Source organism: Pelmatolapia mariae, linkage group LG9 (genome assembly GCF_036321145.2).
Source record: "Pelmatolapia mariae isolate MD_Pm_ZW linkage group LG9, Pm_UMD_F_2, whole genome shotgun sequence".
In the NCBI taxonomy this organism is placed as follows: Eukaryota; Metazoa; Chordata; class Actinopteri; order Cichliformes; family Cichlidae; genus Pelmatolapia; species Pelmatolapia mariae.
In genome coordinates, this window is record NC_086235.1 from 20,724,231 (window position 1) to 20,750,576 (window position 26,346).

The 26,346-nt window shown below is 42.0% G+C and overlaps 1 protein-coding gene across 1 annotated transcript in view; it reads right to left on the minus strand.

The window, feature by feature from the left end:
* LOC134634506 (solute carrier organic anion transporter family member 5A1) overlaps window positions 1–26,346 on the minus strand; it is a 36,191-nt gene that overhangs the window by 3,125 nt on the left and 6,720 nt on the right. The window contains exons 3-9 of the mRNA XM_063483748.1: window positions 14,874–15,006; window positions 14,553–14,773; window positions 8,715–8,879; window positions 5,969–6,167; window positions 1,679–1,838; window positions 1,022–1,263; window positions 857–921 (exon numbers count right to left, since the gene is read on the minus strand). Of these exons, the coding sequence (XP_063339818.1) occupies window positions 857–921; window positions 1,022–1,263; window positions 1,679–1,838; window positions 5,969–6,167; window positions 8,715–8,879; window positions 14,553–14,773; window positions 14,874–15,006 (1,185 nt within the window). The remainder of the gene's footprint in view (window positions 1–856; window positions 922–1,021; window positions 1,264–1,678; window positions 1,839–5,968; window positions 6,168–8,714; window positions 8,880–14,552; window positions 14,774–14,873; window positions 15,007–26,346) is intronic.

A 26,346-nucleotide genomic window follows, 5' to 3' on the forward strand; every position in this document is an offset into this window, starting at 1 on the left:
AGAAGCTGTAGTTAATTACTTTAATTTCAGCCAACTGAATATAAACTATACAGTGGGTTGAGGCTGACATAACAATATTTAATTGAACTGAATTAATTAATTTAATTCAAATTAAACTTCCTTGCTAACAAACTTAATTTCACAGAATTCAAATACATCCTAATACATACAGCACAGTAGTAACAGTAACTGCACTGCAGTACCATTTCTCTACCACTTGGTGGCAATGTTTGTCTTTATGCCGATCAGAAGCGCCGTTAACTGATAACTACAGTAACATTGTATAGGTGTATATAATGAAACTCATAGTTCACATTATTAGATTGTGTTAACTCTATAACCATACACACACAGGGCTCCACCGTGCATCCTTGCACACATTTTGCATTAATGAAAAGTGATGTGACAACTTTATGTTCACACAGTAAGATTGGATTCCACGCAAGGGCAGCGTTTACTCAGCCCGAGCACTTTTCTACACCTGTCTGCTCAAAAGTTCACAGAGGTGTGCTACAAGCTGGCATATCCCTGCTCTCTGTGGTGTTAATGAGGACGAATAAGACAATAAAAGCTGGAGAAAAGTGGACTATAGAGAAGCTGTGAAAACATCAGATGACAGATTTGCTTGGCTACATGCTTTATGACACATCTTCAGCTGCTCAGAAAGCTGTTTAATGTCTTAGTGAACAAAATAATAACAAATACTCACTTTTCACTAAATTAAAGCGTTTGCACTTCCTTTATGGGCAAAGCAGATTCAAAGGGCAGCAATGATAAGAGATTCATCCAAACTAACAAGATGGCAAAGCATGCCGAGGACAGTTTTTCTATGTGGTGTAAATAATGAGCAACATACCAAGAGTTCGGAGTAAGACAAACTGCATCCCAAGAGCAAAAGGCCTCTCTTGTTCATCGACGGACCTGGGTAAAGGGAAACCACATTAGAATGAAAAACTGAGAACCCTTCAACAAAGGGTGTTAGATGTTCTCTGGCAAAACCTGGCAGGATAGCCTCCCTTACCTGAGTGTGACGATGATAGCCGAGGGCTGGGCACAGGCAGTGATGAGGGTGACAATGAAGAGGAAGATCAGGAAAGGGATGAGTGTGTTGCAGGTGCGATCACACTTCCCCGACATTGCGTAGCCGTTCTCGTTCAAGTACGTTTTAACAATGACGAGCTGGAGCTGGTTGACCTGGCTGCCGGAGGACGGGGTGATGACCTGCCTGCTCTGCACGCAGCCACAGTCGGTGTAGTTCCTGATCTGTGGGAGAAAACAACAATGAGAAATTGCAATTAAACTGAGTTAAATCAGAACAAAGCCCCCTAAAAACAGACGTTTAGATTCACACACAGACTGGATGGCACCACCAACACGGTGCAATCAGTGATCTAGGCAAAGAATCCAAACATTTTCTTTCCTTGTGTTGTTATAACTTCCTCTGGCACATTGTTGTACGCTAACTTCCTCTATTTGCAGGGCTACAAGAAGAGAATGCACAGAGAACAGGTCTTTGTGTATCCATTATGATTTGTGTATCCTCTGGCAAACTCCTCGGATTTCTTTTTCCACTCATAATTCTCCGATTTATTTGACGCTTGTGCAATTATGTGACGCAAACACAAAAGGAACTATGAGTGCAGCAAGTATGCAATCGCCCCCTCTATTGCGCGCTCACCCCAGTGCTGTCGTTGCCGACGGTGCTGCATCCAGCCAGACAGGGGTTGAAGTAGGTGATGCCATCAGAGCCGCAGACTGGAGCGTACTCGTGGATCCTGCAGCCGCAGTTCACGTTGCAGCTGCCCGTCAGGTTCCTGTGGGTCATCGTCAGAGTCGGGCTGCAGAGGAAAAGCGCAGACGCTAAGAACAAAAACACTGTCGCCTCAGTGTTTTATGGGGCCAATCACAGCTTTGGCTGGTTCCAGCCCAGTAAGAGACCTCAGGTTAGATATATGTTTAAAAAATAACAATCAGTGGGTGGAAGATGCACCAATAGCAGAGCACGTTATTTTAAAAAAATGAATTTTTAATCATCATAAAGCCATTTTTTTCCATTTACTTCAGTAATGTTATTCGTTTATTTTGCCCTCTGGCCTGACTCGGTGCTTATTTCTACCTCATATTTTCCAGCTGATTCAATGTTTCCAACTATATCAGTTAATGCTAAAATGCACCAAACAGTCTTTTTTTTTTTTTATACCCCACCCCTCATTTTTAATTTAGCAATGCACACGAGCGCTGTGTTAGCAAGAGCTGGAGGCAAGGGGAATTGGCCATTCAATTTGCAGGAGAATTTAATAATTTCTTAAGCATTAATTTGTCCAGGTTAGTGTGAGTGCAATCTCTTTTTGCAAGCGTGAGCCCGCGGGAGGATCAGCACGTCACTTAGCTCCGGTAAAATTGAAAACAAATTTATGGCCCTATATGCAGCATTTTAAACCACATTCCCTGCTACAAAGACAATTAAACTTGTCCCACTCTCCCTCTCAGCATGCCATAAAGTTTTGTTTCAAGGGTGGAGAAAGCAGGGGGAAAAAAGCATCAAAAAGCAATTAAAAAACTGAAATAGTTTCTGTGTGGAGCTGTATATTCAACAAAGAAACAAAGTATTATTGAGGAGGCTGCTGATCTTCCTGACAATCTTTACAGTTGTCTCTATATATAATCCGCCTTCTGATTAACTTTGATCTAGCCGTGTGGAATGTGCGATGATAGAATGACAGAAACGAGGGGGGATGAGGAAGTGACACCTCCACTGGCTCTTTAGGCAGTGTGGGAACAGTCGCTCTAAGCCAGACAGGACTTTGGCTTCATCTAAGCCGGGAGCAGTGAAGCGAGCCCTGGGTTTTCTCTGGGAAGCTTCACTCTGAGCCCAGCGGAACAGATGGGGACAGGCCCTAACAACACAGCGGTCAGGAGTGACGCTCGCAAGCACACACAGCCAACACTGGTGGGGCCTCTCTCTCTGATTATTTTCGACATGCCGTGTAATGGTAGGTTACTTTCGTTGCCAGTAATTTTTTTCATTACATAAATTCTGCCAAACAGGGGGAAAAAAAAAATCTGAACATTTTCTTTTACTCTTAAATCACTGGACCATCATTTTTCACAGGTCCAGAAAGTCCAGGCTCATATTTATTAGCTGTCACTGGAACGACACATTTGGGCTCGCCCTGACATAACAGTGTCACATTCCAGACTCTGTGTGTGTATGAGTGTGTTTGCATACATTTTTTTTAAAGAAAAGGAATTTAACCCTCATGGAGTTGCAGTCTTGCAGCACTGATTGCACATGTCCTTTTCTAGACTAAACCCCAGCCTTTAATGAACCCTGCAAATTTTGCATCACTGTGCCCAGGCAGCACTACATGAAAAACCCAAGCACAGAGCGACGAGAGTGAGTGGTTTAATCGGCTTTGACGCTGGCAGACAATGACCAGGAAAAAAAAAAAAAAAAAAGGACAACAAACAAACCTGTGATGTCGGGAGGTTTATCAGGAACAAAGGTCTTGTGGGAAGATGCTGTAGCTTTCAATTAAGAAAGCCAGCCCAACACATTATCACATTACACTTTAGCAGACATTTAAGAACATTACATAACTCGACATGCCTCCTGGCTCTGTCCTTTTTTTGTCAGATAGTCCTCAGTCTGTCAGCAGGGGGAGAGCCGCATCTAGACTAGTGTAAGAGTACAGACACAAAGGGCAGCTTGGGTTAAATATTTCCCGTGTGGGTGCTACCCGTGACTAGAGACCACCGCTGCTCATAATGAGGAGGCCCGCTGGCTCACACAGTCTTGTTGACCCCTCTACAAACATGGGCTCAGACAAAAACTACAGTTATCAATGAGTCAGCTCCAGGACTTTAAAGCACAGTGGCTTACTGGCAGTGTAGTAAATAATCACCTTAATTAACTTAGTTATGAGAAAAGCAAATTTCACATAGGTTAAGCACTGTTAAGTGTATTTAGTGGGATACGCATGGATACAAACTAGAGGTGGGAATCACCAGATATTATACGATATTATCACAATAATTTACTTAAGGTACAATATTATTGCAATTTTAACATTTTGCAATATGATGAGTATTGCGATATTACTTTTTTGTTTTAAACTGAAAGTGATGTCTTCAAACTTATCCTAACCCTAACCCTGTCATAAATGTTGCCATAAGACAGCGTCAATCTGATATCAGTCTGCAATTGAATGGGGTAAAGTTGGCAATTACATACAATCTGTTCTTAGTTAACTTGTGTGACAGAGCCATTAGCTTGCTGTCAATTAGGAGGTCAACCCAAGTGCGTCCACTCTTGGATGGTTTTTCGGTTGAGCCTAATTAATGTAAGTTTTCTTGGCTAATAAAATGTTTGGTGTATTCACAACACTTCAGTTGTTCCATTAATTTTTCTTAAAGAGCTCCTGTGTTGTTCTGTGGTGAGAGGGGAACCTTCTAGAACAGAGATGGGAAACTACAGGCCTCAAGGGCCAGTGTCCTGCAGGTTTTCGATATTATCCTGGAACAACAGGGTGGAAAACCTACTCTGGGTTTTCCAAAAGGCACTTGAAGGACTCTCAGACCATGAGAAACTAAATCCTCTGGTCTAATGAAACAAAGATTGAACCTTTTGGCCTGAATGCCGATTGTTGCTACTGGAGGAAACCAGGTTCTGTTCATCACCTTATCATTAACCTCCTAAGACCCGAACTCTTTCATGGCACGCATTTTTAATTTCTCTTTGCTATTTGGGCTTATTGGGACCTGATGAGTGTAAAAACAAAGAATTACCTGATTTTTTTTTTTTTTTACCTGATTTTTGTTTCTGAGAAAAATGAGATCCACATATGAGGACATTCATTTTGAATTTCGACAGAACAATGGCAGTACAATGTCCTCGTAAGTGGATATCAGGCCCTTGTAGAGCAAAAGTTTGTATTTTGGTCTAAATAACCCAAAATGTGATGTCCACATATGTGGACGCCAGGTCCTAGGATGTTAAATGATATCACCCAATACCATCACTACAGTGAAGCATGGTGGTGGCAGCAACATGCTGTTTTGTCAGCAGCAAGAACTGGGAGGCTAGTCAGGGTTTAGGGAAAGATGAATACAAATGTAGAGAGACATCATTCAGTGTGCTTCAAGCTTTGGGACCACTCTGAAAATTTCCTTGAGTGTTCCAGCCAGAGCCCAAACTTGAACCTAATAGATTTACAGCTTTATTCCAAAATGTAACAAAATGTGCAACAAGTGAAGCGCTGTGAATACTTGTCATGTTCACTGCATTTGTATTATTTATCCCTGTATGCTTGCACACGTAATATCTGAGAATGCTAGCAGCAAACAGTGGGAGGAGAGGGGGAAATTATTACAGTAGATTTGCAATGTTTGTAATCAGTTTGCAGGGTCTTTTGCATCATCCAAGGTCGCCGTGTGGATGGTACCTCCGTGCGTCTGTGCGAGCGGGCTCATAGCTGAGTGTGCCAGCAGACCACTCCATATTTCTGCCCCCGGGGCTGACACGTCGCATGACTGTTTGTTAACTCAGCAGCAGGCTGCTGATGTGCTGTCGAGCAGCAGCAGCTTCAGAAATAGAGGTGGCAAAGCGAGTCACTTCAGCAGATGCCAGTGTTGCTAATTAATCATTCACACTCCCAACACCACACCACAACACATGAGGAAGATGGGAGCGCTGACAGCCCACACCCTTTCTCAGATACATCTTATACACAGTCTAGTCTGAGGATTCTGGCTTTGCAATGGCTCATTTTAAATGATTAATTTTGTTTTTAGAGTCACGCTTGCAAAGCAAAAAATCAAGACTTAGATCAGACTGGGAAAAAACTGTCTAGTGTGTCTATTTTACAACTAATGAAACCTCTTAAATGATGTTTAGATATTATTTTGAATGAAAAGCAATGTTAGGTTTACAATTCCTTTCCAATAACTTCTGTTTATCTGTCCTTACCCAGTGGTGTAGGGTATGTTGATGCCTCCTAGATTAATGCTCTCGCAGCCCACTATGAAGAGAGTGGAAAAGCACAGAAGAGACACCCCGCTGCAGATCATGGCCAGCTTGGCCGACTCTCTTGCGCCGAGCTTCAACTTCTTGATGATGTAGCCCCCCAGCACGATGCCCACCCCGGCACTGGGTACGATGATCACACCTGAGAAAGACATTGGTGAGACGGAGAGGTGTTGCAAGCGTGCCATGGAAAAATGATAACACTGAATGAATTGGTGTAAACATCTGAGGCACAGCTTTCTAATCAGGCACACCGACACGAATGCCAAGCGAGCTTGTTATGCGTTTATATGACAGAGATATGTTTGTGAGTTTTGTCAGAAATGGTTGCTCAAGGTCACCCCGCCCGTTTAATCAAGAATAAATTACTTTATCAAAAGCAAGAAACCAGAATAGGTTTGCTCCATCAATGTGACAAGGGCACGCTGTGGGTTAGCTGCGAGTCATTTCAGGCTGCAGCACGTGCTCTCAGTCCACCACAGCCAGTCAGACTGACAGCGAGAAGAGAGGCAACCCTGGCCTGTAGCAAAACAGGCCGAGCGGCAAGTGTCCTCGTGCTGGGGTCGAGGATCAGGGTGGGTGCACATGGCAGCCCTCGAGCCCGGCCACACATGCTCACAGCCGGGTAATGAACAAGACCGGGTCAGTCAGCGGGGGCGGAGGGCCGTCAAAGACAGAGGATTAGCAGAGAAATGATAAGAGTACACAAAAATGTCATGGGGCTTCTCCCCGTATCCATGGTATTTGTGTGTGTGTGTGTTAAAAGCAGAGCTCAAGAGGAAAAAACAGAAGAGAGGACAAAAGACAAAGTATCCTTGAGCACGCTCAGTGAGAACTAGGCAGGATACAGGTGTTTAAAATTATCCTATAAGTGCATGTTTCTATGCTTAAACCATGCACTTTGTGAGACATTAAACATGTGGGGGAAAAGGCTCTTTACACATATTCTTTCCGCATTAACAGCTATTAACATGAGAGGTTATGTGTGTGTCACTATATGCAAGAGGTGCTTTAAGAACCTAAGAAGAACTATAAGGAACACAAAGAGGGAAACTAAAGCGACAAATAGTCAGAGTTACAAACAGAAAGCAAAGCGTGTGATGTTACAGCTCTATCTCTGCAGCAACATCTAATGAACATGTAGCTGTGGCAGCTCTGTAACCAGGCATGATGCTGATCCAACAAGGTGGTAATTAATGTGATTTCAAGTTATTTCTATTTGATGTCTGTGAGACTATATTGCTATTCATTAAATGCAGTGCTAGCTCACTTTAGTTGCACTAAGCTGAGTCATGTTTATTTATATGCAGTACTGTGCAAAAGTCTTGAGTCACCCCTCATTTCTTTCTTGCTTCCCAGCAGCCAGACTTTCTTGGATTTTTTTTAAAGTGATCTTTTTGATTTTTTCTTCTTTTTTAACCATCAGCCTTGCAGCGTGCACATTTTACAAGTGCTCTTCAAATAAGCACAACTCCATTACTGTTTGTGCTAGAGAAAAACCATTCAAAGGTTCCTGAAAGATGAGATTATTTTGTATTTTACAGCCACAATAGTTCTCCAGGCTTTCTGGAGGTCTTTCAAAGTTTTGTGTTTGTTAAGCCACTTAACACTGACCTATGAATCACTGAAGCAAACTTAACAAAAAAACAATTTTAAATTGTACCTTTAGGCAGTTTGTTAGTAGCAGCCTGTTATAGAGACATATAATTTGCTTCCATTTCTTTACTTGAATCTATGAAAAATGCCAAAGATAATGCAGCTTAAGAAGGGGTATTTTTGCACAAGCAAGGTGATTCCAGAAGAGCTATTAGCAAAGAGATTTGGATATCTGGCATATAAATACCAAACCTACACCTACTAAGTTATAACCAGCACTTCCTTTGCATCATATCTGAAATGTATTCGGTCAGTCCAGCTGACTATTTGAGGAAGCACTATGCTCCCATCAATGGGAGGCACCTCTCCTCATCGCCTCCAACCATCATCACATCCTGGCAGCTTGGCATCATTTGAGTAGTCATGGCAACTGCACCACCCGTTTGCCCTTACCCCTTGTATCCTGGCAACAGGCAGACGAGAAGAGGCGACGGTATTGTGTGTATATGTGAGAGTCTAAAAATGACCATATGTTAGCCAGCAGTATTCTTGGACACACACACAGACACACACACAAATACCCACACCTTCATGACTTCAAAGACATAATTAAGTTTTTAATCAGTCCTTAGCGTAGTAATCCTGATACCAGATTAGTTGTGCATTAATACCGCTGGCTCAGACGCGACTGAAGGATTAGACCGGTTCTTTGTGAACCCTACGTATGCGGTGCACAAATCGTAGGCAGGGTGGAGGGTCCTGTGTGTGTATGTGTGGTTGTGCATACCAGCGAGACCAAGCTACGATGAATGTCGCCTGCAGAGACTTGTGTGTTACAGTCATGAGATGTAATGGAAGATTATCACTGAATGAAATCCAGCAGGACTCAGAGTCATAGCGATGTGTGCACGTGGAGAGGTGAGAACAAATGTGAGCTTAAGTCAGTACAGACTGAATCGACGGCTATTTTCTGATTGTAGAAAACAAAACCGACCTAAGTATCATTAATAAAGTGAACCAATCTGCCACAGCTCTTTCACTGGCAGCTAGTAGTAACATATTCATACCTACGAGTAAAGAAAGTCACACTCACCTGTGTATATGCTAGCATTGGAGGCAGGGATACCAAACTGTGACTCAATAAACTTGGGAATGAAGGTGATGAAGGCGGTGACAATGGCACACTCTGCTGTGTAGGACAGGCTGACGAACAGGAAGGTCATGTTGCTGAGGATCCTCAGTGCTGCCTTGGGAAGGTCTGAGGAGCGACACAAGACAAGACAGAGCAGCTCGTTACCGTCACGCTGTAATTAACGTGCAATCAATTTCTTAATTTGGCTCTCACTCTCTTCCGCACACACTCTACATTCGCTGGAACAATCGGAAGAATCGTTGCAAGAAGAGTTGTAATTGAGAAAAGCCAAAACGAGCCCTAAGTAGTATCAGCCTTAGGTAATGTCAGAGTAAACAACACTTAAACGTCTATGAAACTCACTCAAATATTGTTAAATACAAAGATGCACTCAGCCTCGTCTCATTAGTCTGGGTAATTATTCTTGTTTCACGCACGACTGCAGAAGAAAAAGACAGTAAACAAACATGCAGATGTTCCGTGATTTCTGTGGAAAACACTTTCTTTTTATAAATGAGCACAATTTAACCATTCATGCTGCCCTCTTAATTATCTCCCTTTATTATTCAGTTGTGCCTAGATATCGTTTTGAGCTTCAGGGGTTAAACGAAACCATCGGCATGTTTGCCATACAGTGCAAACATGTGGATCATGTGCCTCTGTGCCGCGTGCGCAAAACCAACCAACCAATCTCTGCATTTACAGCCTGAATACTGTCATCCTTGGTTTATCATGACAAGGGTATACATGCTCTTTTATGTCTGCTTGAGGGCAGTGTCCATATGATTTGGTCCCCATGATGAAAACACTCCCCCTTCATTCTGTCACTCAGTAGTCATGTGGTCTAACTGTAAAAGTGTGTTACTGTTACCGGGCAGAACTAAGCTCCTTGTCCTTCCTATGGAGTCCAGTACATTGGTCATACTGGCTGAAAAAGAGCAGCAAAGAAAAGTGGACCGAAGTGCTTTTATTGATTCAAAGATAAATATCTGGTGACAATAAAAAAAAAAAATGTTTGGAGCAAGTAAGGATTCAGTTACTCATACATAAACAAGCAGGGCAGATGGTTGCTGTCAAGACAAAACAAATGTGAGACTTCCATTTGAATCACTAATCAACTCCCTGCTACTAGCCTTTAATAGTCCCAGGAAATGTTTTTAAAAAATGTTTTTTATCCCACTGCAATTACGCAGTTATGTCAAAAATGCATCTCTGCATATATCTTATATACAGACATTAATGTGAGCAGGAATGATCTGGAACGACAATCCAGCACCTTTAATTAATGATCTATTAAATCTGATAGGCGGGTTACCATACTGCCAGCATAATACTGTCAAATGAGTTCATAATTTATGATGACAGAGAAATCCTTTTCATTAATGAGAAAATAAAGACATCCCACTCACTGCTATGCCCGGAACACATTCTGTTTTCTTCTCACTCCTGTAAACTGTTCATGGTGCAAATGTAAAGTTGCGGTCAGAGCTACAGAAGAGAAGCGAATATTATCAACAACAACAATTTTTTGTTTGGGGTGGGTTAAGTTGGAGATCATTTAAAATGAAAGTTGAATGTAGAATTGAAGTACACTCATTTTGTCTCACTCAAACTTTGCGTAAAAATACAGTAGGCCACTACTAAGCAGTTTAATGCAGGCTAAACTGGTTAGTTTTTTTTTTTTTTTTTTTTGAATGAATTTCTTTCTTTCTTTCTTTTTTTTTACAGTGTTGTGGTGAAGTTTACAGTCAGGACTTCATGTTGGACTGCTACGGAGCAGACGTGGTGTTTGTGGTAAATATTAGCTTACATCAAAGGTAGCAGACATTAATTTGTATTTCAAATGATGTTGATTAGATTCACTTGCTACCTTTTATAATACTTTCATGGTATTAAGGGGTTGGAAAAAATCAGTGATATAAGTTGTGAAACATCGATATGTATCTTATTGAATTTAGCTGACTAAACACACAAAGAGCAGCAAAGGTCAGCTGACCACAACCTCACAAAACCAAATTTTATGCAAGATTTTTAAGTAATTCTGTTCCAGATTTGAACCCTAAAATTCAGATTTTAATCCCTGCTTATATCTTATAAAAAGATGTCAGATCAGAGGAGATGGAAATATGCAGTCTCGGCTAGGGATGGCTCCCTGGTTTCCCTGTTTTCAGGACATATTCAGGACATTATTTCGGTCTTCTGTATATTTTATGTGTCTAAACCTTGTGTAAGATAAGCTTTCCTTGACTGTGCTTGCAAGAGGTACAAGGTCACTGGCGCATATGGACTTCTCCATCTTAGCACAGCTAAGGTATACGATTTCAGGAGCAGTTTGACAGAATGAGGATCTCTCCAATCCACAGGGACCTCAGATTCAAGCTACTGCTTCTCTATAACTACTATCCATGTAGTTTGGATGTTTGATGTGCCGTAGACCGCCCAGAACGTGCTGCAGAATCTATAGCTCCAAAGTCACCTTGAGCTGGAGCAAATCATCCTTTAAGAGTCTGTAGGGTTTCCTTTGATTATAACACTTATAACAAGAGACAAAGTGAATAGAAAGAAAAATAAATTTGGGAGATGAAAAGATATGGCCTTTACTTTTTTTTTTTTTTTTACTATTCAGAGGAAACACAAAGAGTCAGAAAATGTCCAACCAACTTTAAGAAGTCAGGTCACAAATATGTCAGTAAAGCTTTTTTATTCAAGTGAATAAAAAAATCATTAGATTATAATGACAGCCTTATATTTTAATCATGAAAATCTTGCTGCTCAGTCTTTCTTCCATCTCTACAGTCTTTTTCTCTCAGTATGAGTGTGCGTGTGGTCTGATCAGTCACATCTGGGCACAAAAGCGAGACTTGGAAAACCTTTTAGCTGGAGGTGGCTCGCCTACCCTCTGCGCAACTGGCATCTCCAGTCTCTCCCTGCTAGTGTGTGTGTGTGTGTGTGTCCAGGGATTTTAAACATAAAGGTTTTACAGCCATGCGGCTCTCACGAGGGCTTCTTCTGACTCACATGCTTCAAAAGCAAATACCACAAAGCAAAGCAGGAACAAAAGAAAGGGCAGAAAGAAAGTGATGTTGATTATTATCGCCTTTTATTAAAGGAGGTTATTAGGAAGCCGGCCAGTGTGACTAGATGACACAGTGCCTAGATATGAGAATAGCAGTCTCAGTACTAATGCAACTGATCTTGTTGTAGGTGGGGAAATATTAGCAGCATCTGTCAGCATTATCCCAGATCAAAAGGTAGGAAAAGGAAAGTGACGCTAATTATTTCATTCCTGGGAGGCGTGCTGTAACGCTGTCTGCAGGGGGACAGATGGTGAAGTCCTGCTGGCATCTACAGCAGCTGCTCCCTCAATCAGACAGACCACTGGCTCACAAGAGTTGCCACATTTGCTTTTCTATTAGAAGTTATTTGACGACACCATCAAATTGTTTCATCTATCTGATCAAGCCAACCAACAAGGTTGAAACACACCAACACGTTAAGCGTCGTTAATAGTCGCGTGTCACATTTCGTGTTGGTTAAAGATAAAGAAAGGCAATTTACCGCAGTTAGTAATACAATGCACCGACCCCTATATCATTTTAGCTTTAAGTCATTGCATGCTACAGTACTTAAAACTGTTTTGACAGGGTGTAAATGTAAAACGCATATTTTGACATTAAATGACTCTATTCTTCAGACGGATGCTGACGTTTGGAGCTAAGAAGTGAATTTTGGAAACCGTTTTATCCTGTGAGAGGAATAAATGCCAGCTGAAATACCTGTGTGTGTATTTCACAGCGTGCCAAGGTAATAAATCACATATTGAAACATGGCTGTAATACACAGTATGTGTCAGCAGTTGTTTATCCATAATGACAACATTTCCATGGGGAATTCACGCAGCAGTAGACCAAGGCCTGGAATTTTCCATAATCAAAAAGTTTGTCCCTGTGATGTGTAAAAAAATCAGTGTTAGCATTTTTCAGGGTTTGCTTATGATGTGAAAGGCACAACAAAAAAAAAAGAAAAAAGATAGCTACTTCACTGCAGCATATCATTCGCAGAAAGTGCTGAATTCGGGCTATGGACAAACAAGCACACCTCAATTGAAGGACATCCACAGTACTGAAATACATTCCAGATCCAAACACTGAACCTCCCGAGTCTGCGAAATTGGCCACAGTTTGCACAACAGCCCAAAACATTGTGCTGAGACAAATAAAACAGCCGGAGAGCTAGCTGTGGGCTGATGAAGCTATAACGCATTCATCATCATTCCAGCACGTGTGCGTCTCTCTGAGACGAAATCCTGTTCCGAATGCTCCGACGTACACACGGGGATTCATTTATAAGCGTGCAGAAACCTTAAATGCGTGTTCAAATTTACAGCTGTGATTTTCACATATGCGAACGTGCACTCCTCTGCAGCTCAGTCTGTCTAGTCCTGTGTGTGGAAATGTGACTGAACTCTCTTGAGAGCTCATTTAAAAGAGAGAGAGAAAGAGAGAGTGAGAGAGCTGTCTGACTGAGAGCAAAAATTGCACAAGAGGTAACTGGGAAACACTAGAGCAGAACTCAACTAGAGGCTCTTCCAGGGAAAGCCGGGAGATTCCTGGGGCATCTGGCTCAGAGATGACATAAACTAGAATCACCACTTTGTAGCTGGAAGCCTCCAAAAACCGGTCCAGTTGCAGTTTGCAATCATGTCTGTCTAGAGTCTAGACCGATATGTGATTTGTTGTGAAGAAGGAATTCATTGGGCAGGTCTTTTAGAAAAAAAAAAAAATCACATTTTTACCAGCACATTTTTCATTTTTTAGGGTGGTGCAAAAACCACAATCCAGTCCCTCCCAGTTCATCCTGAGTACAAGAAAACGTTTATGTCAGATATAATGAAAATAATCCAGGTGCACATGAAACATCAACAACCACAAGAATGGAACACATAAGCTACAGCAACCTTGACCTTTGACCACAAAAATGCATTGCTTTGATATTACATTCACATTCACAGCAAAGTAACAGAAGTTTGATCACTGAAGTCGAATCAGTTCATCCTTAAGTGCGAGTAATCTTTGGTGGCAAAATCAACTGATGGACTGCACGACGATGATAATTATGATTATTTGATTCAACACTGATTTTAATGACCAAAAAAGGAGCACCGCTTTCACTTTTGCTACATTCCTTTTAAATTTGTGCCAACTTATGTTTGTACCTGTGCCAAACATTTGAATTTTCTTATAAGTCTGTCTTTTAACATAGTATTACTCAACCAGGCTAGTGTAGGAAGCTTCAAGCAGCACAGTGCAGGGAACAGCTGCGATCAGCACATGCAGGCACCTGGTCGGTCCTAATTTAAGGAGTGCTTAATTTGCTTTTGCTTTGTGTTTTCATTAGCAGAGCATGTATTTTAAAATGGAGCTCATTTAATTGCAGGAAGCCAAAATTGTGACTATGATTAAAATTAAGTTCACTGTGCAGCCATACTGTCCTGTGTGTGACCTTTAGACATGTTTACTGTTTATTTACTAAAGTTAATAGAACCTAAAGTCCACTAACACTTCCAAGGTTTACTGCTTCATTAGGCATCTATGTAGACACGCTCTTCCATCACTAATCGATAACATCTTTAAAGGAGAGTTCAGTGAACCTTGCACTACAGGATAAAATGACTAATCCTAGTCATTGATTGAATTAAAGGCTGTTTGGACATCAGTAGCTCATGAGTTCTTTGTGTAAGGTACCTAGAGATCCATCTATAAGAAATGCTTAGTGAAAATAATGTTATCTGTTCCTCACCTTTAATATCCTTTCCAAAGCCCATGGAGGAGGAAACATTTTGGCCTTTGCTATTGGACTTTTCCTTCATCACGTCATCATCACTGGACACATCACCCGGTGAGCCAATCTTCTTCTTCTTCCTCTTCTTTTTGTGGCGTGGCGGCAGCTTTTTAGGGAAGGCAAACATGGGAAAGATGACCAGAAGCATAGCTATGGCACACAAGAGAAAACCACTCCACCTGAAAGGAAAAGAAAAATCAAAGTTTTATAAAGATAACTGAGAAAATACATGATCATATCACAGGACAGCTGGCACGAGGAAACGAGCTTCATATTTACCAGTTTCCAACAAACCGAGGATCATTCTGGTCTATGTTGACAACAGTCTTGGGGTCAACATAAAAACCGATAAGGACGCCTCCAAGCAGGTAGCCAGCTGCGGGTCCAAGGGCTCCCATCACATACATGATGGCTAGAAGAGGCACAGACAGAACAGTCAGAAGTCTGCAAAACAAACACTTTGCAGCTTTCATTAAACATTGTCAGGTATTTGCAAGTTTTGATGAGCGTGAAGCCTGCAGCCAGCAAAGCCTACAAATTTCCACATTAATGCTTAATGACTGACTGTTCCCAGTAACTAACTGCGTCAGACCTGGAGGAGCTGTTCATTACATCACATTCATTATATCTTAAACACCTGCACTGAGATCAGTGGGAACTGCGCACCTACACCTCAGGTAATTTCTCACAGCTCATAAAGCATCTGAGGAAAAACAAAAGAAAAACAAAAACAAAGGTCTCACGATGACCTGTAGCTCTGACACACCAGCAGACCTTGTGTGGTTGAAACATTAACTCTCCGAGGTCTAAGACCATCAGTTAGAGAGCCAATCGTGCACCGTCACTTTGTTTCAGGAAGAGGAAAACTCATTAAAGTTAGTTGGACAAGTGGAAAAACCTCCTGTGGACATCCAGCAGACATTTACCAGTCGGAATGAGGGGGCAAAACTTTCTATAATTACACCTGGAACACTGCTGCTAGCACTTAATAATTACTGTGTGTGTGCGTGTGTGTGTGTCTGTGGTTGAAAATGTTGCCGTGAATGACAAAATTCATACCCACATGTAGACTTTGCAGTTAGAGATCAAAATAGCTACAAGCCATATGCTTCTGTTGCTCGTCTCCCACACGTGCGTGCACACACACACACACACACACACCGAAATGCTCAGATTTGTTGATTTGCGTCTCTGAACTGTGTGTTCACACATGCTGGTGTTTGCTGTTTGTGACAGAGCCTGTGTTTAGCAGGAGAGGCAGCAGGTGTGCCGTGTGTCCACACCAGCACCCAAAATATCAAATCTATCTCTGAGACCAAATGAACGCGTCTTCTCAGCCAGATTACATAACACGCACGCACGCACACACACACATTATCCACCATGTAAGCTCGCCTTTGTCAGAATGGAAACTCAAACACCATTTCATCTCAGTCTGTTTAACCAAATGTTTCAGCTGCCGTGCCAACATTTGCATATAGCACCTTCATATTTTCATCCAAGCACTTTGGGTGTTGTTGGACATCGTTTCCTCTGTGGATTTTGGCCAGTAAAGTAGCAAAAAAAAAACGTATTTCTAAAGCCCAAATCCTCATCAAAACTTAATTAAATCAAGGCTCCCTTAAATAAAAGCACTGAGTAAAAGAAGAAGAGAGGAAAACATTGCTCAACAGCCTCCTCTTGCCAACCTAAAGCAGACATTCACATTTACGCAGTAACACACTTTTGTAAGCACAAGATGTAAGACAGCAATTCTCTGGGCTCAAAGTTTCTATATAAAAATTACATTTTTAAAAAATATATATGAAAACAAACAACCTATACACATCTAAAAAACATATAACACATATATTAAAATGGATACCCAAGTTGTGGGTGAGCCTGGAGATCTGTTAACTTTTATTCCAATAAAATCTACATGAAGCTTCTCTTGCCTCTTTCTCCCTTTATCACGTTTGATCTTTTTAACTCATTTCACTTTGCCGTTTTTCATATCCTGCTGCCCGGAGAGTCGATTCACTGCTGCAGTCAAAGCATTTACACAGTGCAACAGGATATTAGCACCTGGAGACAATAAACAGTTCATTACAGTTGGCAGGGACATTAAGAGGCCTTATTGTGCCTTGGCTATTGTGAAATTAAAAATGTCTCACAAAAACCTAAAACAGTCTTCACACATGAATTCTGGGAAATGTAGTGGAGTTTAAAGACAAGGGTGAATGTGTAGGTAAACGCCATGTTATAGATTGCTGCAGATTCAAATTATCTGCCCCCGTCACGATCCTCCCTCATAGTCGCAGTGATTCATCTGCTGATCCATATTACAGGCTGATCTTCTTCTTCACTAAATATCGGTATCCGTCTTAAAAACTTCCTATCAGACAGACTCTAAATGTCACTATCAAGTACTGTAAGCTTGACAAACTTGAAGCAGACAAAGACTGTGTTGCAAAGCATAATTAACCCATTTTCCAAATTTCAAATATCCAAGAAAAGAAAATCCACAAATCTGCGATTTTGCAAGCTTTTAAATGTAAATTAAAAAGTATGCTTGCTACTTATCTTTTTATTCACTGCCCATTACATTAGTCAATAAACTATATCTGTTCCATGGAAATACAGACAACTGTAATCTGTAGATAACTTCCATTAGCAATCTTTCTCAGTATAAGGGTATAACTAAATAACTAGTTATAGTTCCAGTGTCTCATAGACCTTTTCATTGTCCCAAATATAACACACCACAGTTTAAACACCTTCTGGCTTGAGTCACAAATACACCAGGTGCATCCAACCAGCATGTTGTCATGCAAAAGTTAAGCACCAAGCATGGTCCTTTGATTGCCCTCCAAACTCAATCCTCGTCATTCGTGGGGGTCCGGGTTAGGATGGCCATATTTTATCCCCTTTGGGGGGGGATTGTGTTTGTCCTGCTACTCCATCTATCACGTTAACGCCGTTGTGCCTGACTGAAGGACAAAGGGCGGGTCGTAAACTGTACCTTAGTCGTTGCCCTATCCTGCCCACTTGGCATAGAGCCGAGATAGTTTAGATCAGCAGGTTGGGATGAAGGGATTGGAGGGCCGCATCCGGCCTGAAGGGCAACCGGGGCACAGGCATCGGATTGAGAAATATGCTGGCACAGCAGCAGCGCTCCATCAAACACACACACAACACATGCTGCGGTGGCAGACGTCAGTGGACTGCAGGGGTGCATGCCAATGAGGAACGCATGGCGCCCACAGGCTCATTTCACTGAATTACGCAACGGACCTTCACCAGCGGCACGTGAAGGACAACATATTAAGACTTGATGTGGCTTTCTACACATGTAGAGGTACCGCGTTAGGAGCGCTGCATTGCAGTTACTGGTTTATCACTCTTAGGTTAAACAAAGTCAGAATCTAAATCATCCACGTGGTTATTCAGTTTGACTTTCATGTAGGCTGAGGTAATGGCTCAGCCTTCATGGTTTCTAGGCCTCAAAAGATATAAACTGAGAATGTAGTCACACCGCATACATGTTAAAATACACAAACAGAATCCAACATCAGCAACAAATTATCATCTGAGCCACATAATCTCAGGAAACACAATCACCCCAGCACTGAAAACAGCTCAACAAGAAGCACACAGTTTCAATTACAACTCGGTGACTTCACCGGCATCCAAGGTCAGCTCTCCCTGCATCTTAAAAACATTAACTCTAATGTGCATTCACCCGCAAGTGTGAAAGGAGGGAGGCAAGGTGCATTAAGGGTAAGAGTGACGGAGCAGTGAGGTTAGAGTTTTAAACTGCTTCACTGACACCAATTTAGCGGTTCGGCTCCAGTGTTTGTGATGGATGGACACAGCAGTGTCAGGCAGAGGAGAAGAGAGGAGATTTACTCAACAATAATCCAGAAAGAGAAAGGCAGTAAAGCAAGAAACAGTTTTATGCGTCTACCAACCAGTCAAGCAGGAGTTTACACCCATGTCCGTCCAGACTTGTAGTGCATGCAAAGACGGCTGCGAAGGAATTTAATAAGAAGGTATTAAGCATAATTATATCAATGCAAAAAGGAAAACGCAAAATAAAACAAGATGATTCTGCAGAAAAGTAAACAATGCTTCAAAAATCGATGCTGCTGTAAAAAAAAGCTACAAATTCTAAAACGCTGGGGCAAGGTAGGCACCTAAGATTACTGCTGCCAGTTCAGTATCTGACCAAATGTGATGTATGGTCACAATATCTGAGACGGAGAGTGAGAATAAAGAGCGAACATCAAGAAACAGAAGGAGCGCAAAAGAAAAAAAAAAAAAGAAGCTTGGGTGCAGTCTGCGGTGACTGATCCTGCTGTATAACTGAGTGATAAAGCTTGCTCAGCAGCATCCCTCTTCTATCTAACCTTCAGGGACCAGTTTTGCTCTGTTGTCTCCGCTCTGCCTCCTCCACACTGCCGGTTCCTTTGTATTCACGAGCAGCAGTGACTCATTCACAGCTCGTAGGAATGAATGAAGGCCAAAGAGAAAAAGAAGAATGAATTGAAAGAATTGGTGAGGTGATTTTCACTGCACTCGGTCTTATTGCGTTTCAGCTTTTACGGCGTCATCTTTGGTAGTCACCAAGGCACCCAAAGCTGCTTGAATAGCTGCACGACAAGAACGGACTTTCATCCATAAAAATGCAATGGCTTCTAGTGACCTTCCATCCCCCTCCCCCACGACCTCTCCTGACCTCGTGTTCTCCTCACCCCTCACCAATGAGACTCAGCCAGAGCAGCAGAGGATGCAGAGCCACAGGACCTGATGAGAAAGCACATTGCAGCTAATGAAGCAGCTCCCTGGTGGTCAAACTAATTAGCGCAGATTAATGATTTGATTTAAGCACATTGACGAAATAAAAAGGACAAGACTTGCATCGTCAGTGAGGTTAAAAGGTCGCACAGCTCCACACAGCCACATATACAAAACCAAACTCTATGCAGCAATGTTTACGCGCAGCCAAAGTAAAAATCCCATTTGTTTTTTGGGAATTTATTTCTCTCCTGTGACTGTCCTGCAATAAAGGCTGTAGAGGTATGAGCCTCGCTCTGTAATCCCTCTCTTTCCAGCTCTCTGGCTGGAAAGCTTCGTTTCAATGAATTATGTAGCGCTCCACCTGGCCATTAGCCTACACCGCTCAGTCAGCCTCTAAACAAGCCCGGGAATGGATAGCAGGCAGCAGGCAGCAAACGAACGACCTTGGGTTCGTATTCAGCGCGTTACGTGGGAGCTGCCGAATCTCTAAAAAAGATGCAATCACGTTGTCTCGTGAGCGTCACTTGGGCTTTGCCACGTTGATTTATGTGGCACTATACATCACACGTTAACTATTCACTCTAGCCTAGGATAATAATTGAGTCTCACACCTGCTGTACAGCGGGGGGGGAAACTCAGACTGAGTTATTCTACTTTATTTAATAACATCTACTTTATGCGATATGTCAGCACAGAATTTTGATTTGCTGCTCTGTGGAGTTCCTAAAGCTCTTTGGAAAGTGTAGTAGCTGTTTTTTGTTGTTTTGGGGGGTTTCTGATAGATGATGTATGGGGCTGCTGCTGCTAGAAAAAGAGCCACAGAAGGGAAACGCTGCTCTATGTATCCCTGTATTATGGGGATCAGGACAGTCATGTGGCCTCCCCTCCAACCCCGAGAGACAAGAGGAGGAAAAAACACAATGAAATAGGGGAATGGCGGCATTGTCATGACAACTTGCTGACATAGCAGTGTCTTCTTACAAGTCCTAACCTTACAGTTTCACCCAAAGGGCACACATACACAAACAGAGTGAGGCCAGTGGGGCAGACTGCTTTAATATGCAGTCAGAGTTATTTATATGATACACACATACACAAAAAGGCATACATCTCTAAATCCATTTATTATGTGTTTATGATCTTTTTCAGGATGGATGTGGTCCCAATTATAATGAAGTACACATTCGTCGTCACAGACTTGAAGGATGAGTTGCCTCTGCAAGACTGTGCATGTTTTTGCGTTTGGCCCCAAGTGAATAATGGGTAAAAAGTTCTCTATACATACTTGTACAACTGCTTCCAGTCAGATAAGAACATTCAGGGAGGAGAATTAAACGGAAATCAAGAGACATGCATGAACAGATAGAGAAAATGCCATGGAGTACTGGCAGTGGAAATGCATGAGAATAAGGCGTGAAAGGAAAAAAAGCTGAAAGCAACATAAGCACAACTGAGCTGACTATTACTAACTGATTACATTTAATACACTTGCACATTCGCTGTGTTAGTAATATGAAATGATAAAGGACTGCCTTGTACTGCCAGCTCCTAGTTTCGTCAACCAAAACAGACTGACTACTTATTAAAGTCAAAAACTGTCAAGCACAGATACCGTATCTGTGATAACAACATAAATCTGCGCGGGACACCCAAACAAAGCATAGCCTCATTTAATAGCATAGCTATACAGAACATTAAATCTGGACTTGTTTAATGATGCAAATCTGATCTATTAATACACATATCCATCTATATATTTAAGGAATAGTAGGAATAGTGCTAGCACTCTGTGAATGTTCTAGATAAAGTGAATAAAAACATGCTGAACAAGCAAGACTTTTAGATTTTCTTTATGAGATTTACACCTTTTTTAACTGTTTTCATTTGAATTTACATTCAGGTGTCGAAAGCGGTGAAGATCTTAATGGATTAAATGGGGAAAACTTTGATCTAGCAGTACAGCAGCACAGGCGGGTACAGACTCAGACCAAAGTCTTTACCGGGAACCCTTCTGAACTGCACAATCAAAGCAGTTCAGAAGGAAATCAACATTCAGGCCACCCGTTAGACTTCTGTACCACTTTACCTCCAGGCATTCCTGTGGAAGCCCCTTAAGAAGAGACATGACAAGTCACAAGGAGCACTAAGAACTTGATCAGCATCTCAAGCCTGCCTGTCTCCTCCATCCTCTTCTACGTTCTGTTTCTGTACAACAAACTGAATGTTTTCGCCTAATCCAGCTGTGAAAAATGCTGGTAATATGGTATATTATTGATGCCTCCAGTGTAAGACACAATAAAGGCAAGTGCAGGCCCATTCATAAATATTCTGTGCATGGTGCAGTCAAGCGGCACAAGTTGCGTCACTTTGAAACTGTGTTCTCTGTTATTACGTGTTATATACCACAGCACTTTGCTGTGTACGGTGCAGGAAAAATTCTAAATGTAATGAATTTTTCATGGAAGCTGCTACATGCAGGGGTTCCCCAAGCTCACTTTGCAAAATCAAATATTTAGAAAATGAGAGGGGGGGAAAAAAGAACGAAAGGGGTTTTCTCTATTTTTAGCTGCTCCTCGGCTACAGCAGAGAGCCTGAGGTACAGTAGTCAGCCAGCCAGTGAGGCAACACTTCAACCAGCCATGAATGCATACACGTTTATCTATTTATTTGAATTAGCATAAAGAAAAACTAAAAGATGGGAATAAAATATATTAACCGTTTTAATCAGACTGTCAGCAACGTCCAAAAAGAAATAGTGGTTCCAGCATGCCACTGCTTTCCCGTGGGAGCCGATCCACCCACACACAGCTTCACGCTAGCGTGCATTAGTTGCGTCACAGACCCCGTTTCTGACACCAAATGACCATTTTCTGCTGATTCCATTGCTGGCCTAAGGCTTCTAGGCCTGCACTGGCAGCAAAAGTCCTCAAATCTGCTGCTGCTGATCTAAAAAAAAAAAAAAAAAAAAAAAAAAAAAATCCACTCAAGGGGATGAAGCGATGAGAGAGCACAGCTGAAAAAGAATGCATGGGTAGGGTAAAAAGAAAGAAAAATCTCAAAAAAAATCATCTGGGAACATGACAAACCCAGCAAGCAACGCACATCAGGACTCAGCTCAGCTGCCCGCTCTTCCGTGATGTATTAAAATGTGTGAGTGGGCCTCGAATGCAAATCTGCCCTGTGCAAGATTTTAAGTTTAAGTAATGCATGGGAAAACAAATCTGCTTAAGTAGGACTTCCTCTCTTAGAACCACTTTCCATTTACTGTATTGCTGTTATTTATGGGCGACTAATGTGTACTGATTGTGTATTTTTTTGCCGCCCTCCCTTCAGTAAAACATGAAAAACAAAAGCAAAAAACCCTGCATTAATGGGGGGGGGGGGGGGGGGGGGGGGGCAGTGTACAATTACATATATGCAGTTAATTATTACTTATAAGTAAGCCATGACTTATTTACTTTAACTGTGACGCTGCAGCAGCTGCAAGGGTGTTTTTGTGAACACTGTTACAACTGAAAATCTTTCTTCTTCACAATCTGCCCTTGTGACAAGCCAATGAAAGCAACACGGTTCTCTTTAAATGGCTTAGTGATAAAATGTCATTCAGAGGCACACGGGCTCAAGAGAAACGGATTAATTCCACTGCGTCTCCTCCCTTTTTTATTTCTTTACTTTACTTCACTTACTCTCAGAAGTCTTTCACATGCTGCCACGTTTAGCAAATCCTTTTACTTAACAGCCTAATCCATCATCTTTAGATTCTCCTCTTAATCCATCGTTCTTGTGACTTCTCCTGCATTCACTTTACAAGATTTGAACAGAAAGTAGAGAACTTTTTGTTTGTCCAAGACTAAATGTTTATGGTTAATAAGTGAAGAGGTTTCTCTAAAAGGTAAAGAAACATTCAGATCAACACCTTGCAAAAAAAATTGCAAGAAAAATGTATGTGATTTATGAGATTAATGGTATAATTAAAGCCTGTAAAGTTCTGTGCTGTGACTTCATGAATCATCACATAGAGAAACTTTTGACCAGAGCTGTAGCATTTAAGGACATTTGAGGAGACCTTTACAGTACCTTCCTTTCATTTCTTCCCTGCCAACAGGAACATACTGGGGAGGGGTCCCAGATCCAGCCTGAAACACAACAAGCTGTGTGTTTGCCTGTGCATAGATAATGTTCCAACATTTGAGAGGGTGGCAGATAATCTTTCAGCTGATGAGTGGCCATGAATGAGGCATCTGGGGGCTGAGGGTAGAACCACATTACACTTGGTGAAGCTGTGAATTCATTACAGCAGCGAGTTAGGTTTTCAGTGTGCCACAAGCTGGCACCTGCAGCTTTTCAGTTTCTGTAAATGACAGACATGGCACAGCAATCTGCTCCATGGCTCTAAAGCTCTGCCCTGAATTTGGCATCCTCAGTACATCCTCCACTAGGACTATTACTTCTGCTACTCTTTTAAACCACAAAAATGCTCATTCCAACTCAAGAGCCTCATAAAAAAAAAGTTTTATTCATACTCAAACTGACGTTTCTAATAGTTAACAATTTTCCCTTTATGACTTGGAAATTAATCACACACACTAGGCTAATTCTTAAACAAATAATTCCTGCCGTTTTCATTCCTGTAGGTGTGTTTTGCAATTTACAGCCATGTAAGAACTCCTGAGACAATTTGATTTCTGGGTATCTTGAAGGATGACAGGCGATCTAATGATCTCTTAACAGGGTGAATATAATTAACACAGGAGAGCACGACGAGAAGATGTGAAGATTACATAGCACAGCCATGCTTTATTCAGATTTCATTAATTTGGTGTTACGCAAGTAAGAAAAGGACTGTGCTCTGCAGCAGTACCTCCTACACACTGTGGCAGGAGAGTATGAAGCCATACTTGACGTTAAGGACGAGACTTTTCTGCCCTGCATTTTTTTTTCTTTTTTTGTAAGTGTATGCTTGCAGGAAAAACAAGTGTACAAGCCTTCTGCGAATACTTACCCACACTACCAGCAACCCCCCCCAAAAGCCCTCAATTCTAGCCCACACCCCAACTGCAGGTGCACACTCACATTCATATATGTGTACTCCCCCTCCCCCAGGCAAGCATCCTGCCAGCTCTCAACAGCTGCTCTCTCCAGGGTCACACCCGGAGCCTACTGACTCCTTAAAACTAGGTACCCCCCCACATGTAAACAGAAACAAAAGTGTGAAAAATGAACATTTCCGTAGCATAAAGCGTCTGTGCTAAGCAGAGGGATCCTCCGTTGTACCTGTACGCCCTTCCCAACCCACTAACCTCTCCACAGAGAGCAAACTCAGCTGCTGCCAACATCTGAGGACGATGCTTGTCAAAACACTGCTTCTTCAGTGAACTGTATCACAGTTGCATGTGTAGCCTATTAGTCCGTGTTGCATAATGCACAACCAGATTAATGCTACATTTACAAGCTAAACAGAGCCTGGCAGCATCGCTGCGAAAGACAGATGAAAGCATACAGCTCAATTCACCCTTGTCATCTGTGCGGCTGTCAGGCAACGTTTTTGGTCATAATGCATTATTTTTTTTGGCGCTTCCCCAAAGGCGTGCACAGTGCGTCCAATGGGGTTAGGTCAGAGAGCGTTTAAAGACATCCATCTCATCCCACAAAGCAGGCTCTGGGAAGCTCAACACAGGATTTATGTCCATTAATAAACCATTATAAAAATAAATCACTTCTTGTGAAGAGAAAAAAAAAGATCTGCTGGGTATCTGTATGGACAACAGCAACAGAACAATTTTCATAAACAGCAGAACTTTTTTTGTTCTCCACATGTTCTTGCACTTATGTAAATCCCATTAACACTTCTCCCTCCAGCCACCCTCCCTCGCTCACTCTCCATCTGAGCAGCACAGGGGTCAAGAAGAACAATAGCCAGTCTACCGCTAAGAGGGCACAACACTGGAATGGAGTGAGTTTTTTTTTTCTCCCTCGTCTCTGTAGCAAAGCAACACTCCTAAAACACCCTGAAGCCTGCATCAACATGGAGATTGCACTGCGCAGAGGAGGTAGCATGCACAAGTAGGGGAGGAGGAAATGCAATTTAACTTGATGTGGATGTACGGTGTCTGACTGGTGTAACCCTGCGATCCCAAGAGAAAAGCCACTTACGTGGAAACCCAAAGCAGCTCCATCAGACAATGCGTCTTTCCGAGAACACGGCGTGTGCTAGCAGCAGTACTCTCTGTTCTGATGGCCATCGCAGGATATACTGCACCCCTGGTAGCAAACATCTGGCAATTATTGACGCCAATTCATTTCCGGACCGGACAAAACAGGCAACGGAAGGTCATGTTTCTCATCACGGTTATGATTAGCTTAACAGCAGAAAATACACAGAAATGATTTTGAGGGTTTTCAGCCAGCAGCGATGAAAAGGAAGTGGCTACTCGCATTTTTTTTAAACCGTAAGCAATAAAACACTTTCAGAAAGATCTGACAGCTGAGTGGAGGAAAGCTATCCATATAAAAAGCTAAAGAAGTTGGGGTGAGGGATGATAGGTAACTTGTAACCATGAAAATATTTTTAGCAACTAAATAATCCAGAATAAACTATCATTAAATTGTGATCCAAGTCCTCAGATGGGGGACTAGACTTCTGCACAAACTGTTTTCAGGTTTCAGAAATTCTGGTCTATGACAGGAGACCTCAGCCAATCAGAGCTCTTTTTAAATTAGATCAGCTGAGATGAGTAATGTAAATCCAAAAAAAGAGAGAGAGAGAGAGAGAGCGAGAGAGAGAGTGCAATAGGTTTAAAGTGAGGACTTTCACCTGGGAGAGCAAGGTTGCAATCCTGTTTAAGTCAGCTTTCATTTTAGCCCCTACAAAGAAGTGGTGGCAAAGTTAGAAAAGAGAGAGGAGAGCTGCAGGAGAAGCTTACTGCCTACTGCAGATTAATAATTAGGCATAAGTTAGATCCAGTCCTAAACA